Consider the following 16786-nt stretch of genomic DNA (forward strand, 5'->3'; position numbering starts at 1 on the left):
GCCATTTTTTCTTGAGGAAGTCTCTATCTACTTTTTCCCTTTCATTGATACATCTTGATGATGTCCCTTCTCCAGGTGTCTGCATGTTTTCTTCCAAGGAAAGGTTATAAAATTGATTGTTTAGTTCCAGTGAGGCTGGACTGAACTGGACTGGGTTGGATTTTTTTTCCTCTATGAATAACATGTCACTATCTATCTATCTATAAAGTTCATTTTCTCTGTTAGTTAATTGTTCCTTATTGTGTTCAGTTTGATGGTAGTCTTCTTTCTTTAGTTGAGTTTCTCATTTTGGTGCTTGAGTCTCAGTGGCTAGACTTTTCTCTAGACCAGGGGTCTTCAAACTTGGCCCTTTTATGACTTGTGGACTTCAACTCCCAGAATTCCTCAGCCAGGCATGCTGGCTGAGGAATTCTGGGAGTTAAAGTCCACAAGTCATAAAAGGGCCAAGTTTGAAGACCCCTGCTTTAGACCATTTGCGTTTTCCTCTGGACCCTTCATTTTTCCTCAAGATTTTCAATTAGTTTACATTTGGTACAGATACAATTTGGGTCCTCAATAGTAAGAATATAAACATGGCACATATTTTGCAAATCATAACAGTGTTACACTTTTTTTGATAATTGTGTTTTTTCATGACTATATTGCTGTAATTTCAATACAGTGTCCCTTCTTTTTTTTAAAAAAAAGTTTAATGCATGGTTTTATTTTTTTTAGGGCCTTTCTCAGCTTGCAATTATCATGACAGGATATAGGAAAAATTGTAGACTTATAAAAATTGTAAGAATTGTAAGTTCAGTAACAGGATCTCTTCTTTTAGCAGAATTCTAATACTTTGTAACTTAATATAATTTATTAGTCTTTAGTTTCCAGGTTTCCTGAAAATTTTAGAAATGTTGAAAATATTATTTTAAAAAATCAAGGTGTAATTAATGATTAAAAAATAAATATATTTTCATTCCTTTTTTCTCATTTTAAAAATTATAAAAATTCCAAGACCTAGATTTCTTCTAATTTAATAAATGTAAAATGTATTTAAAATTAATTTAAAAATTCAATTAAAAATTGGTTTTTAAATGAAGATTGGATTTATGGAGAGTTTTAACCTCTTGAGTTTAATGCTGAAAAGATACTACGTCAACCCCTCTTATAGCTATTATTGAAGTAAAACAGTTTATACTTCACGGCTCCCTCTTAACTTTATTTTATCTGAACTCTTCCTTCTCCTCCACTCTGAACGCCTGTCGCTCACTGTTTTGCAGCTTTCTATTGCCATTCATGTCTCACCGGAGCTTAAGTGGTGGTGGTGGTGGTGGAGGAGGAGTAAGTAAGTAAGGAGCCCATCTCATGAGTAAGGAAGCCTCCAAGGGCTTGAACTCTCCAATGCAGCAACCTGCCTGTCCCCCTTGAAAGTTAAAAGCCACCCAGTGCACAAAGTATTGCCCCATGGCGAAGTGGCCAGAGCCAGGGTAGGAAACCAGGTAGGGGATGAGATGAGAATCAGCACTGGGTGATTGGAGCAAAGTCCAAACATCCTAAGAGCTTTGCACTTACTTTGGCTTTGAGCTGACTTGGGGCAGCATCACCGAGTTGGGGTGGTGAATCAGTATGGGGAAAGGAAAATAGTAGCTGCTTCTCCTTCTCTTTATTCCCTTCCTCCTCCTTTTTCCCCACCTTCACCTTCTCCTCTTTCTCCTCCTCCTCCTTCTTCCCCTCCTTCGCCTTCTCCTCTTTCTTCTCCTCCTCTTTCTCCCACTCCTTAATGCCATGGAAGGAGAAGTAGCAGCAGGTTCTTCCCCTCAATGCACTGCTTCCACCGCCATTCTTGAATTCTCCATCTCCTCCTTCTCCTTTTTCTCTTTCACTTTATTCTTCTCCTCCTCTTTTTGTTCTCTTTCTTCTACCTTAGCAGCCACATGAAGAAAAAAACTACTTCAAGGAAAGGTTCATCCATAGCAGGCTGCCATCATTCTTAAATTCCCCTCCTCCTCCTCCTCCTCCTCCTCCTCCTCCTCCTCCTCCACCTTCACCTCTTTCTCAATCCTTAGTAGCGTTGAGGAAAAGCTGCCATAAGGAAAGGTTTGTTAGTAACAGGTAGCTCCACAGATTGCCAATGCTGGTGCCACCATCACCATATTACAATCTTTCCTGTAATGATCCTTGGATCACTTCAGGTATTTCTCAATAGATACCAAAATGGAGATTTTGTATGGCATAATCAAAGGTCAACAGAGCCTATGGTTTAAGCTGATGGCCTATGTTCAAGTTCATCTTCAGCCATCCACACTCGTTGGATGACTTTGGACTAGTCCTTCTCTCCCGGCCTGCTGTAATATACAGGGTAGTTGCTGTAGGGATAAAACGAGGGAAGATCTTCATGTAATAGTAAAATAATCTTTCAGGACATTAAAAAATATAAAATGAACAAGGATAAACACTGCTCCGAAATTTCAGGGGGGCAGGGTCTTCAACAAAAAAGCAGGGTATGTATGAAATATTTCTTCCCGTACTCTTCATTTTCTCTTCCAAATCGACTATTCTGAAGCTGCTTTTCCTGAAAAGAAATTACTTAATTGACTTCGATGACATTCAGCTTAATGTATAATTTAGTCATAACTCTGTCACTGGAACCAAGGCAAATTCTACGATGAGATGGCCTAAACATAGCAGTTAATATAACTCAATAGGAAGAAGGTAATAAATTGCACCTACTTACAGACTGAAAGTTTGTTTACACCACATGGGTGTAAAGTGCGGCTTTCTCTGCTCTGACAACAGTACACAACATACACGTAGCACTGTGACAGAAATGTGAATTCAGATAAAGAAAACATATTGTATTAGGGCCATACTATAGCACTCCAGACCATGAAGTAACCATGGCAGAAAAACGTGGTCAAATTAGTATAGTTACTTTTCTTGCCTACAAAGATAAAGGTAATGTGGTTTCCTGGTTTTTCTGATTTAGCTCACAAAATACTGTGGTTTTGTTTGTAACAAACGTGCATGCTCTTCCTCCTCCTGCTGAAGTGGTACCTAATAACCATTTCCTAATATTGTAAAAGTTACAAAAAAAGTGTTTCCGCCTCCTCTTCCCGGTGTTTGCCTATCTACCATTTGACATTCTACAAGTCCTGGGAAATTTCAATGACACAGCTTGGAATGGGTTCAGTGACCTCAATCATGCCCTCCCCACCCACTCCAAAACTCCTTTCAATTTGCCAAAAGCTTTAAGTGGACAAAACCCAGATGCCTTTTTCTTGTACTTCAGTAAGAACCCATTGGACTTGTAGATTCCTGTCAAAATGATGTATGTAGTTCATCTTCTATTAACTCTTTCCATGAGGGAAAAGATTTAAAAATCTCAATTGGAGTCCAGCGCTGGGTTTCTTTTCTGAGCTGCTTTATTTTGCAAATTCAGCAGTTCATCAAGAGCAGCATTTCCTCCAAAATGAGTATTAAAAAGCTATCACTGGTCAAAGTTATGAAGTACAGGACATCAAAGACATTACTTGGAAGGGAGTGCAACTGAAATCACAGGGACTTAAACAACATAGGAGGCATTTGTGTTTTGAAATGTTATTCTTCCAAAATACATCTTTAGAATCATTANCGGGACCCCATTTGGGGTCGATCGACCATTTCACGGGGGTCGCCAAGCAAGGCTGTCCGCCATTTTTTTTGTCCATTTTTTTTGTCCGCCATTTTTTTCCCCTTTTCCGGCGGGTGCCTTACCTCCCTTGGGCTGGGCCAGCTGGTGGTCGGCCTGCTCCGTCTCTGCCGCTTGCCAGCTACGCCTCGGCCGGCGCAGGAGTCGGAACCACGCACGCGCGGCGCTCCCGGGCAGGGAAAGTCCTCGACTTACGACCAGTTGGGTAGTCCTCGACCTACGACCGGTTTAGTCCTCGACTTACGACCGGTTTAGTCCTCGACTTACGACTGGTTGGGGTCGCGGCATTAAAAAGGTTGAGAACCACTGATCTAGCTAGAGGTCCCTCCAACAGAAACCGATCCTAGAATATTCTCTCTAACTCGACTGGCCTCAGACAGGAATATAACAGTGTATGCTTAAGAATAGATTGTTATATGTTATGACAGGGGTCTTCAAACTTGGCAACTTTAAGACTTGTGGACTTCAACTCCTAGAATTCCTCAGCCAGCCCTGAGGAATTATGGGAGTTGAAGTCATAAGTCTTAAGTTTGAAGACCCTTGTGTTATGATATGCAGATCACAAAGGGGATTGCAATGTATTTTTATTTTTATTTTTCTCCCTCTCTCTTCTCTTTTTTTTTTTCCCTGTCTCTTTATTTCTCAGAAACATGTGCTGTTAATAATGGAGGTTGTGACCGGACTTGCAAAGACACAGCCACAGGAGTACGCTGCAGTTGCCCAGTTGGATTTACCTTGCAGCCCGATGGGAAAACATGCAAAGGTCAGCTTCTGTTTGCTTTGCGATGTATCACTTCCCTTTATCAGCTTCAGTACCAGAGCTCAAATGCACATAATTATAATCAACTCATGGAGTTTTATACTCTTAACTGTGTTAGAAAAAAATCTGATTGTGTTATTATCACTGCTACTGTTCATTTATTTTGTTATACACAGCTTTTCATAGCGGTCACAATTACGTTTTAAATGATCTATGGAGGGCTGGAGCCAGACTTCATTAGATTGAGAGTGCACTAAAAGAAGTCTTATTGGTTTCCATTAGGCTGCTAAACTGATAGCTAAATCTGGATCCAACCTACTATCTAAGCTTATTTCAGGGTGGATGGAAACATTTTTCTACCATCCTTTAGATCAGGGGTCCCCAACCCCCGGTCCATGGACCAGTACCGGGCCGCAGCATGCCAGCAATCGGTCCGCACAAACAAGCAAAGCCCCATCTGCGGGATGCAGGCAGCAGCACACAAAACCACCCTCCCCCCTTGTCCACGTAAAAACCTCTCTCCACGGAACCGGTCCCTGGTGCCCAAAAGGTTGGGGTCATCTGCTTTGGATATTTCCCATACTTTAGTCAATAAATGATATATAACAAACTAAGAAAAAGAGGGAAATATGACATTTCATGTTGCAAAAGTTTGTATTTATTCTATTTTAAAAACTACTTCCATTCAGGAGATTTAAATAGGAATGTTTCATTGAGTATTTGCAGAATGAAATGATGCCATATTTATATTTGTGTGGATTTAATATGATTTAATATCACTGTTATAGTTACTGTAATTAATAATTATAAACAATGATTAACTGATATAATAAGATAATTTAAGTTATATCACCAGTTTTAGTGATTTCATTGTGGATATTTGTTATAATCAATGTACCAAAATACAGACTGCCAGAAGACCATAGGTACTAGTCAGAATAATAAATAAATGGACCTAATTTCTAGATGCTCACTATAGCAGAAGAAGTTATAAATTGTGCATTTGTGTTACTTGATAAGCAGTTATTCATCAATTTTTTTACTTATTTGTTTATTCATTTATTATCAGTTTTTATGCTGTCTGAAACACACAACTCTGCATATATTGTCTGTCTGACTAATGTGAGTCTTCCAGATATAGGCTTTTCCCAGTCGTGCCCAGTCCTTTTGGCAAGAAATGCCAAGGCTGAACATGGGGGCATCTGTGATCTGAGAATGTGCTCTTGACTTGTAATCTGTTCCAGCCAGTTCATCAGGAAAATGCACTTTTCTTAAAGGACTATTTATAATCCAATCTGGATATATAGGTACATGAATATAACTCAAAATAAATTATTGAGGCTGGTGGTAATTTGTTGAAGAGCAGGCCTTCAGATGAATAGAAATATTCCATATTTTTATTTGGATATAAGTCTTCATAACTTGGATCTTTGAGACAGATGAGAGCCATGATGGCTCAGTGGTTAGAATGCAGCATTGCAGGCAAACTCTGCCCACAGCCTGGAGTTGACTCAGCCTTCCATCCTTCTGAAGTTGGTAAAATGAGGACCCAGATTGTTGGGGGCAATATGCTGATGTTGTAAAGCACCCAGAGAGTGCTGTAAAGCACTATGGAGAGGTATATAAGTCTAAGTGCTATTGCTCAAAGGACGTTCTAAGAATAATTTCCCCTTAAAATTTGCTTCTCATTAATCTCTGAAAAATAGAGAGCCACTTTGGGGAACTATGGGATAATGTGACAGAAACAAAGCTATGCGGTGGGGCCTTTTCCTAGATACGTATGCCTAAAATTGAACTTTTAACCAATTTTACTGACTTGCAATGTTGTATGAACAACGAGAAGATCTATATACGTACAATTCAGCAGCAACTACAGCATCCTTTGGCCAAAGGTTTTTTTTTTCTCCTATAATAATTATAATCCTAGACCAACTGTATAATCTTTTATTTAAAAAATTATTCTAGTCTTCACCAGAAGTGTTAATGTACAATTCCTATGCCTCAAGCCAAAGTGATCTAGCCGCGGTGGCGGGCAATCTAACTAATATTATAACTCAACATTGAATACATATTCAGAAATCATATTTTATCAATAATTAATATAGCTTTTTTTGGCAGATGCTTCAATTCAATTCATTGTTGCACATACTTAGTATGTTAGAAGTACAGGGTGACTTGCCACTGCACTATTAGTAATGCCCTTTGGAAGATGCTTTGAACATCCCCGTTGTTGGTGAATTTAGAACCAGACCTTGTTTGGAAATGCAATGTTATGGTTTTGTTAATAAGAAGGCAGGGATCCATTGAGAATTAAATTCACTACTTGTAAAAACCTTATCTTAGTTAAAGAGGCAAGGTTCTGATTCTATTTTAAATATTTCTACCTCATTTATTTGAATCAATAGTAGGTTCAAAATAATATTTCTTCATGAACAAACAACTACGTTTGGATTTTTTTTACTGTTTAAGATTATGTAAATTATGAAGTCTGTGAATGATCTCTGAATGATAGAGTTTTCTAAATGTATCATTTTGCTAAATGAAATTTAAATATTTCCCAACAAGTCTTAATTTTACCTATATCCATGAAAACGTTATGCAGGTAGTCCTTGACATACGACCACAATTGAGCACAAAATTTCTATTGCTAAGCGAAACACTTTTTAAGTGAATTTGGCCCCATTTTATGACCTTCCTTGCCACAGTTGTTAAGTGAATCACTGTGTTTGTTAAGCTAGTAACAGGGTTGTTAAGTGAATCTGGCTTCCTCGTTGACCTTGTTTGTCAGAAGGTTGCCAAAGGTGATCACATGATCCCAGGACACTGCAAGTGTCATAAATATGAGCCAAGTGCCAAGCATCCGAATTTTGATCACGTGACCGTGGTGTTGCTGCAGTGATCGTAAATGTGAAAAACAATCATAAGTCTCTTTTTCAGTGCCATAACTTTGAACAGTCACTAAATGAATTGTTGTAAGTTGAGGACTATCTGTAGTGGTTATCTAGTAACGGTCATGGTACATTTGGGATCCGAAATGTCTAAAGCAGGGGTAGGCAACCTTGGCTCTTTTATGACTCGTGGACTTCAACTTCCAGAATTCCTGAGCCAGCTATGCTGGCTCAGGAATTCTGGAAGTTGAAGTCCACGAGTCATAAAAGAGCCAAGGTTGCCTACCCCTGGTCTAAAGGGTGTGGTCAAATACAATTGAAGGTCGACTGATTTTTGCATTTGGTGGACATCTCCTATCTGGGTTCCAGCTATTCTTGTAATGTCAGCATCTAAAAAAAATGTTAAAGTTGAGCTAGGGAAGAAATGTCAAAGATGGGTGAAAAATATGTGTGTAGGAAGATACCGTAACAATACAGTTTTAATCTTAAAATTGTCCATTGCATAAAGAAAGTGGATAAAAGATTTCTTTTTTCTTTTTTTGGATTAATACAGTAAAACTGTCTGCTGAAAAAATTGGATCATAGATAAATATTTCCCTGGACATTTCTTTATAAACTATGGAATTTGTGGCCAACAAAATTTGATAGTAGTTAGGTTTTGTTGGTGGCTATAAACGTTGGCAGTTCTATGCCACTTCTTGTAATCTATGCCATATGTTAGTTGCTGGAGATGGTTGAGAAAAGAGATACCTAGATCGTTATGAAAGAAGAATTCAAGGGGTCTGTGGTTTGGCTTTCTCTGTGTTCCTGTCAGGAGGGGCAGAATCTGAGGCAATGGAAAAGTAGCATCCATGTCTTATTGAATGATCTTGAAGAAGATTGATTACATAAATTGTTACAATTACTCTCATGAGTATCCACTAGCAAGGTTTAAAGAAGTCAAGATGGGGTACAATTGAAACCGTCATCTTTTCTTTTTTTTGACAGCCAGATTTTTTAATTTAATTTAATTTTTTCCCAGACAGTCTATGATTTTCCTTTAATTTCTTATATCTTCCTCCCTCCCCTTAATTATTACTGACAAAATATTTGTGCTGCCTTCACTTACAAGCCCAGTGGCATCTAATATATTTAAAAGACAATAAAATATAAAGGGCAAATGGATTCTCTCTTTTGATTCCAAGCAATTGCTATGACCAAGCCAAAAAAGCTTTCCATTTTTTTTCCTTTGGTGGTTTGCAAAATTTTGTTTGTGTATGCCTCAATGGCACACTATTATTTTTGTACGTCTGTAGGTAGCAGAAGATCCAAGTCAGCCCCTTAGTGATCAGTTTTTGCTGCAAAGACCATTTTTAATTATTTCATTCCAGTCTCCCTCTTGAAGATGCAACTATCCTAGATAGAGTTTCCACTCCTTACCACCTCCAATGTGGATGTAAATAAAGACAGAATGCCTTCCTCATTTTCCCGAGTCTTCTCTAGGACAGGGGTCCCCAACGCCCAGTCCGTGGACCAGTACCAAGCCACGGCATGCCAGCAACCGGTCCACACAAACAAGCAAAGCCCCATCTGCAGGATGCAGGCAGCACACAAAACCACGGCCCCTACACTCCGTGGAAAAACCTCTCTCCATGGAACCGGTCTCTGGTGCCCAAAAGGTTGGGGACCTCTGCTCTAGGATATGATCTTTGCCTTGGAAGTAGAGAGTTACTAACTTCCCAGAAACAACACAACTGGGTGGGGTTGCAATTAGCCCAAAGAGGCACAGGCTGATTTGACTAAATTCAAACCATTTTGTGAGTTGCTCAGCCACAGCCTGGTCATGTAGCACATGCTGGATTAGCTCATACTAATGTGAGTAGCTCAAAGGCTTTTTCAAGGTCAAGGAAAGCCAAGTGGCTTCCCCTTTTCTCAGAGTTTCTCCATGAGCATGCAAGCCATGAAAATGGTGTCAGTGATGCTAAAAACTTTGACAAAGCTGCATTGATTGGTACTGATTTTCACGGTGTTACATAAGCGGTGGTCGAGGATCCGCTTTCATTGTATGTGATAGGAAGCAAATTAGGTGATAGAGCAATCTGCCAGGTCACCTTTATTCTTGAAGAGAGGAACTGTGATGCTCGTGGCCCAGTCAGTAGATACATATCCAGAGTCCACAATGGCACTGAAGAAATTTGTTATCCAGTTGGCTGCTTTGCCACTAAGTTCCTCCAGCTTCAAAATGTCTGCTGGTAAGGCCGTCAGGGCTAGCACTTTCAAATTCTTCATGTCTTGGATAGCTTTGGTAAACTCTTCCAGCAAGATATATAGGACTGGACCAGTATTGGGCAGGCCATCAGGAATTGATGAGTGTGGAAATTCAATGTTAGAGATTTTGTTGAAGTGCTGCTGCCAGTGTTCCTGTATTTTTTTGTTTGTCCTTCAGTCGCCACCCATCTTTGTCTTGCACACATAGTGCTCAATATCTTGTTCTTCCTTGGTGCATGTTTTTGCTAATCAATAGAGGTTTTTCTTGCTTTCTTTCATGTCCAGTTGTTTGTATAAGTCCTGATAGTGCTCAGCTTTGATCTGAACAACAGGTTTCTTTGCCACTCTTCTCGCCGTGATGTAACTTTGTCAGTTTTCTTTGGTTTTATGTGCATACCAGTTCTTCCAGGCCATTTTCTTATCCTGTATGTTTTGTTGCACTTGCTCAGTCCAAAGTCATGCTCACCTGTCGATTCAACGAAGGGCTGGTCTTGTAGTTCCTAAAGTCATTCTTGCAGCAGTGACAATAGACTTTCAAAGACCAGCCCATGTGGCACATCGATCGAACCTGCAGAGACTGGAGGAAATGTAATATGGTTGATGACAGCTGCCTTGGATTGCATAGTTTCCACCACTTGATTTTCTCTGGACCTCTTGTCCTGCCTCTACCATTTCCACATAAGCTATTCTTCATATCAGCAACAAGTATCTTATATTGTAGGGCTAGGCAATCAGATGGTATGACTTTTACATCCTTGATGGTGGGAAAGTCGCTAAGATGAAATCAATCTGGCTGTTGCGGTCACCATTAACATAGGTGACCAAGTGGCTATCTTGCTTTTTGAAAATTGTGTTGGTGATGATAGTGTCATTAGCTTCTGCAAAGTCCAGGATTCGCTGCCCATCATTATTTCGTGTGCCGTATCACTACCGCTATGGCAATTATAGCCTTTTTTGTGCATGTCCAACATATCCATTTAGGTCACCACAGAGAAGCAGTAATTCTACCTATGGACAAGCACATACGTGGTCTTGTAATTCCATCCAGAACTGTTCTTCCTCTTTCTCATCATAGCCAGTCTGTGAGAAAACTGAGAAAACAAGTAATTGATGGACAGCAGTCAGTGACAATTGACATGAGACGATCGGAGTGCTAATGCACTTCAGCAATGTTGCTTCATAAAATTAACACCTACGATGATAGCTACCTTGTCAGGTCCCCAAATCCTTATTGGTTTCCTTGCATATGTGCTCTTGTTTGGGGCCTGCCATTCTGCTGGGAGGGGGTGGATTTGCTTTTGCTTGGGATAACTTTCGCTTTCTACTTTTCCCCTCCCACCTCTATCCACTTGAGAAAAGAATGTGTCTCCCTTATCAGGGAGACAGTTACGGAGAAACGAACCTGGAGAAGACCTTGAGATGCATGCCAACTATGCCAGTTACCCAAACATCATGCCACCTGTGGATTGGCTGGATTTCAAATGGATGCTATGACTTTGGTGGGAGGAGGAAGATTGCTAGCTTAACTATACTGTTTAAGCAGGATTTTCCCCAGATCTCGCCTTGACTTCCCTACGGTCACTAACCCCTAATAAAAGTTCCTTTTGAGACGATGCCTGTTTCAAGAGTTCTGCTTTCTTGGATGGTTAGCTGAGGTGGGTCCTTACATACCCTTTTTTATTTGGACGTACCGTGATAGATGAGTTTTAGCTTTGCCAATGTTGAAATACTTTTGACCTTTTCATTGTGTCTCCTGTATGGACGCAATGTCTACCTTGCAGTACTTTAATATCATTGCAAGCTCATGGCTGCATCCAGTAAGGGTGCCATTGTTCAATGTGACCATGCATAGTTGTGACATTTAATGTTTGGGCTAGCTTCTTTAGCCAGTTTTGACCTGAATGGGTAGTCTATTTGCTGTAGCGGTCAGGCAAGGGTGGCACACGTCACCTCCAGGGACACCTGGAGGCATTGTTTGATGGGTTTGGCTATCAATCCATTGGTTGTGACATAAAACAACCCCAAAAACCTGACTGATCTGCTGGTCGCCTGGGCCTGATGCAGTGGTGGGATTCAAATATGTGAACAACCGGTTCTCTGTGTGGAAGCCGCTTTCGGAAGTCCATTCTGGGCCTAAGCAACAAAAAATTAGCTACCGGTTCTGCCGAAGTGGTGCAAACTGGCTGAATCCCACCACTGGCCTGACATCAGTTTGGTCTGTGTTCAGCTCAGGGATTCATTAACATAATGTTCACCAATGGTATATCTTTTGCTGCGTAGTTAAATTCATCACTCGTATAGTACCTACAGATATTGTGTTTCGAAGAGATGGTCTTGTTTTGTGTTGGCACTTCAGCAAGGTAACTTCATGACCCTGCATATTCTTGAAAAGAGGGAAAAAATAGTATATTGTTGAAACGAGGAAAAAGTGAGGAAAGTAGCAGGAAAGGATTCAGAATCAATTGATGTATCTAGTACTTATAATTCTTTCAACTTCTCTAGACACCTGGACTTCCAGCTTAAGAACCATGATCTACATATTCTTGACTTCTGTGTAATTTTCATGCTAGGTGCTGAATCTGTTCTTAAACTGTGCTTTGCATGAACTGCATTGGACACAACTTATATAGCTATCAGAGCCGGATATTTATTTAATAGGATAAGATTTAAGAATGGAGCTCAGAGTGAGTTGACATTGGAGCCTAAGTAGCCTCCTATGTCTTTCAGAAAATTTTGAATTAGGAAAAGAAGAAACAAGTCCAAATTCTTATGTTTCCTAATTGTCATGGCCCAAAAACCAAGAAAGACATGTGAAATTACTTCTGAGCAATGTCTTTTGTTGTTCCTCACCTCTAGACAGAAATTTTGCCAAACTAAAGCAAGTATATACTCTGAAAATTGCTAGGGAGAATTCTTCTTAGCTCTCCTTCTCCTGATCAAACTATCTGAGCTTTGTTGCCTCTTTGCCCTCTGGAATGCAAGCCTTCCCTCCTGGGAATCCAAACCACATTCAGCCACACTAATTAATATTTTAGGATTAAAAGTAAGCAAAGTATCTGTAACTCAGTTGTCTTTATTCTTAGCAACTAAGAGCATATTTCAGTCCAGAAAAATATTTTGCTTTTCTAATAAATCTCAATAATCGCAACGGATTATTTTTTGAACCAAAACTTAGTTTTTGGTATTTCAGTGCTTGAGGGATGGTTTGTTACTCCTTCTTGAGAATTTTCTTCAATCCTGTAGATCTAATATGCAGATCAAGAAATTTGAACTTTAGAACTCAAAGACTTTCAATAATATTTTATTAATTGGTAATTTCAATAATCTAGAGTTTTGTTATTGATTAAAACAGGGCATAATTATTATTTTTTTCAAGGTTATAGGTGGTGCTTGTATCATGACCACAATTAACCTGGATGTTTGGTCATAACTCATTGTGATCATTACGTGGGTCACCATGGGACCTAACTCTATTTTATGACTTTTTTTAGGACAGTTGTTCAGTAAGTCATTAAGCAATCACATGGTTGTTAAGCAAATCCAGCATATCCAATGGGTGTTTTTTTGTTGCAAATCACAATCACATGACCACAGGACATGCATCCAGTCATAAATGCGAACCTTACTGCACTGGATGTAACTAGCTTTTGTGAAGTCTGTCATAACTTCGAATGGCTTTTAAGCTTTTTTGAAGTCCATCATAACCTTGAAAGGTTAATTGACCAGTCATTAAACAAGGACTATCTATAGGTTCTCATGTGTTATTTAACCAGGGAGGGATGGAGAGATTGCTTAACTGGATGCTATTTTAAGCAAACAGTTCTTGTTCTTTCTGTCTCATTGTCATGGTCACCCAGCTCCATAATACACTGCCTACTTACCGTTTTGCTTTCAGATGCAACAACAGCAACAACAAATGGCACTTGTATTTTCAAATTCTTGAATGCATTGGCTCTGTGTGCATGTGTGAGAGAAAGAGCTGGGACTGAAGAAAAGGTAGGTATAGAGACTCAACTTTACAAGGTAGTTGTAAAGATGATTCTATGTCCTTATGATACTATAACAGCAAAAGGATGAAAAAAATGTAGCACAATAAAATTTGGAAAAGAGAAGGTCAGTAGAAGAAGGATGAAAAAAATAGTTTGAAAAAAGAGATGCCACAAAATCGACTTCAGACTTTAAAAAAAAAATATTCTTCCACATATTAAGAATGGTTATGAAAGGGAGAGAGAAGGTCAAGGAAGAGAAATAATCAGCTAAAGTGGGAGTGTGGATGTAAAGTTACGAGAACTTGCCTCCCTTGCACAAGACAATTGTGCTTACTGCCAGTGTTTTGAAAAAAAGGCAACACGAAGGAAACTGAATTTGTTCTCTGCCTTTCCAATGCCTTTTTGCTCCTTTATTTTGGTTTCCAACCTTTTTTCTCAGTCATAAAACTTCTCATCCAAACGCAGTTGCTGTCCACAGTGTTGCTCAAGATGTTTTGCAATACCATCCTGCAGAAATGCAGACCATGGAAGCTGCTTTCTTATAATGGTGCTGTGTGAGAGAGGAAAAGAGACAGGGAGATACAACGGTGTGTCTCTTTGTTTCCCCATTGGCATTACTGTGGAACAGAAGTCTTTGAGTATGAAAAGCCACCACCTCCAAAGTTCATCAGTTGTAGAAAACAGGAGGACCTGGGATCCCTGTCCTTCGGGCAGTAGACCTTTTGCTGATCGTTGTGTTTTTTGTTTGTTTTTCTGGTAATCATAAAAAAATAAACTAACAATGGCAAACTTGCCAAGAAAACAACTGGATGTGATTCCCCAAGACTTCGGGTCAAAGTAAGGAAGTCTTTTTACCTTACCGTTTGCAATCATGGGTTGGTGCTCGGCATTTATAGTGTTTGCCCTTTTATACTGCTTGACAGTGTATTTATGAGTTGTACTAAATAGCATCTTGCGCTAAATATAAATTGTTAAGTGTTTTTTCTCAAATTTTAAGGGGAAACATTTTATTTTCAAATGCATGGAGTTAAACTGTTGTATGTATATATACTGCTCACAAAAATAAAGGGAACATTTGAACATGGAACTGAAGGAGTTTGCGTTCCCTTTATTTTTGTGAGCAGTATATATATTTCACACACACATATATATATCAAATAGAGCCATGAACTCCGGGATAGAAAAAAAGTTTTTTCTATCCCGGAGTTCAGTGGCTCTATTGTATTGTAATGAATATACCTGGGATTCAACTTTTTCAGATATGGGAAGAAGAAATCTTTTGCCTGTATCAGCCCAATCTAGGGCCATCCACAGGCAGCAGTCGCTACTGCGACATCATTTATACGCTAAATTTTTGGATTGCTAACAAAGAGTTAAAGGGAGACTGGTATAGCTATTTCGAGCTAATTAGCTCTCATCAGCCAGCCATACCCATATATTTCTTTTTTCTTCTTCTTATAAATCTATCTTTATTTTTCAAAAAAGAGATCTTGCAAGAAGATTGATTTCTTGGTAGCATTGAAGACCTTTTAAAAATTGATTACTTGATGGATAGTGTTAAAAAGGGATATGGTCCCAGAGGAAGATGGTGACATCTAAATCTGTGTGTGACAGATTATTGCTTGTATTTGAAAGCTTGCTTCTTCAGGTGACTGCAAAGATAATGAATAAAAAGAAGAAATGTGTTGCTACCTGTCTCACCCATTCTGTGCTCAACAGCATTTATATTCGGCTCAGTCGTTTTACAGGAATCAGGTTTTCAAAACTCCAAACTTATTTCTCCAAAAGTACATGGTTTATTTACAAGATTGAATCTGGGTCGGTGACCAGGGCCAGTTTAGGTTTAGTCTTCCAAGCTTTTGGACTTGTGCTGGAGTCCATCTTCAGCTTATTTAGTCTTGTTTGGCAACTGTATTTAAAAGAAAAAGAAAAGAAACAATGCTCTTTGTAACCTAAGATTATACCCTTTGGGAAGTTTGGATTGATTAACTTCTTGCTTGTTAGATTTATATCTAGCTTGTCTTCCTTGAAGTTCATGCCAGCTTATTTGGATTCCTCAGGAAAAAAGACTCGGTCAAGTTAATTGATTTGAAAGAGAGGGAATCTCCCAAAGTCATCCTGTGAGTTCCACTGGATCACTTCCATGAAATTTCCATGGCTTCCTGACAGGACTGAGAGGGAGCTTATATCTGGGTCTCCACAAGTTCATAGACTTAACACCATGCTGTAGCAAGACAGTATATTAATATCTAGTCAACAGAAGGGTACTTTCTACTTGATTCACTTCAGACTCCTTCTCAAGTCACTCTGCCAGTTCTGTCTTTGTGGCTAGAAAGTGATGCTCTGTTTCCCATCATGGCGACTCAGAGGCAGGCCACTGTTTGTCTCACTTCCTGCCTTAGATTCTAGAACATAGAATAACAGAGTTGGAAGGGACCTTGGAGGTCTTCTAATCCAACCCCCTGCTCGAGCAAGAGACCCTGTCCCATTTCAGACAAATGGCTGTCTAATGTCTTTTTGAAAGCCTCCAGTGTTGGAGCACTCACAACTTCTGAAAGCAAGCCGTTCCATTGATTGATTGCTCTCACTGTTAGGAAATTTCTCCTTAGTTCTAGATTGCGTCTCTCTTTAGTTAGTTTCCATCCATTGTTTTTGTCCTGCCCTCTGATGCTTTGGAAAATAGGTTGACCGCCTCAAATATTGGAACACTGCTATCATGACTCCCCTAGTCCTTCTCTTACTAGACTAGACATACCCAATTCCTGCAACTGTTCATCGTATGTTTTAGCTCCAGCCCTCTATTCATCCTTGTTGCTCTTTTCTGCACTCCAGAGTCTCAACATCTTTTTTATATTGTGGTGACCAAAACCAGACCCAAATGATCACCCTCATTCCTTGGCATTATTTAAATGTAGCAGCAACCTAACCTGCTAGACGGACTCAAAGATGTGACCCTTTACAGTATAATTATAAAATAAACGAGATAACTTTATATATGTGTTATACTTTACATAGTACTTGTTTATGGTACGATATCATGCATTCTGAACAGAATAAATGTTTCAGTAATCTGTATGGACAGAATCTATCACTGTTTATTTTAATTTGTAAATGTATTTTTCTGGGATTCAAGATAATAATATCTATATCTCTGACCTGGAAGGGTGTTTTTGTTTTTGTTTTAAGGAACATAAAGAATCAAAAGCTTCCTTCGTATGTTCGCAGCCATCTGACA

At 39.3% G+C, this 16786-nt stretch overlaps 1 protein-coding gene across 1 annotated transcript in view; it reads left to right on the forward strand.

Annotated features, from left to right (window-relative positions):
* SCUBE1 (signal peptide, CUB domain and EGF like domain containing 1) overlaps nt 1-16786 on the forward strand; it is a 238713-nt gene that overhangs the window by 184757 nt on the left and 37170 nt on the right. The window contains exon 8 of the mRNA XM_015820201.1: nt 4314-4430. Within this exon, the coding sequence (XP_015675687.1) occupies nt 4314-4430 (117 nt within the window). The remainder of the gene's footprint in view (nt 1-4313; nt 4431-16786) is intronic.

This window comes from Protobothrops mucrosquamatus, unplaced genomic scaffold (genome assembly GCF_001527695.2).
Source record: "Protobothrops mucrosquamatus isolate PMUCROS unplaced genomic scaffold, P.Mucros_1.0 scaffold1087, whole genome shotgun sequence".
Classification (NCBI taxonomy): Eukaryota; Metazoa; Chordata; class Lepidosauria; order Squamata; family Viperidae; genus Protobothrops; species Protobothrops mucrosquamatus.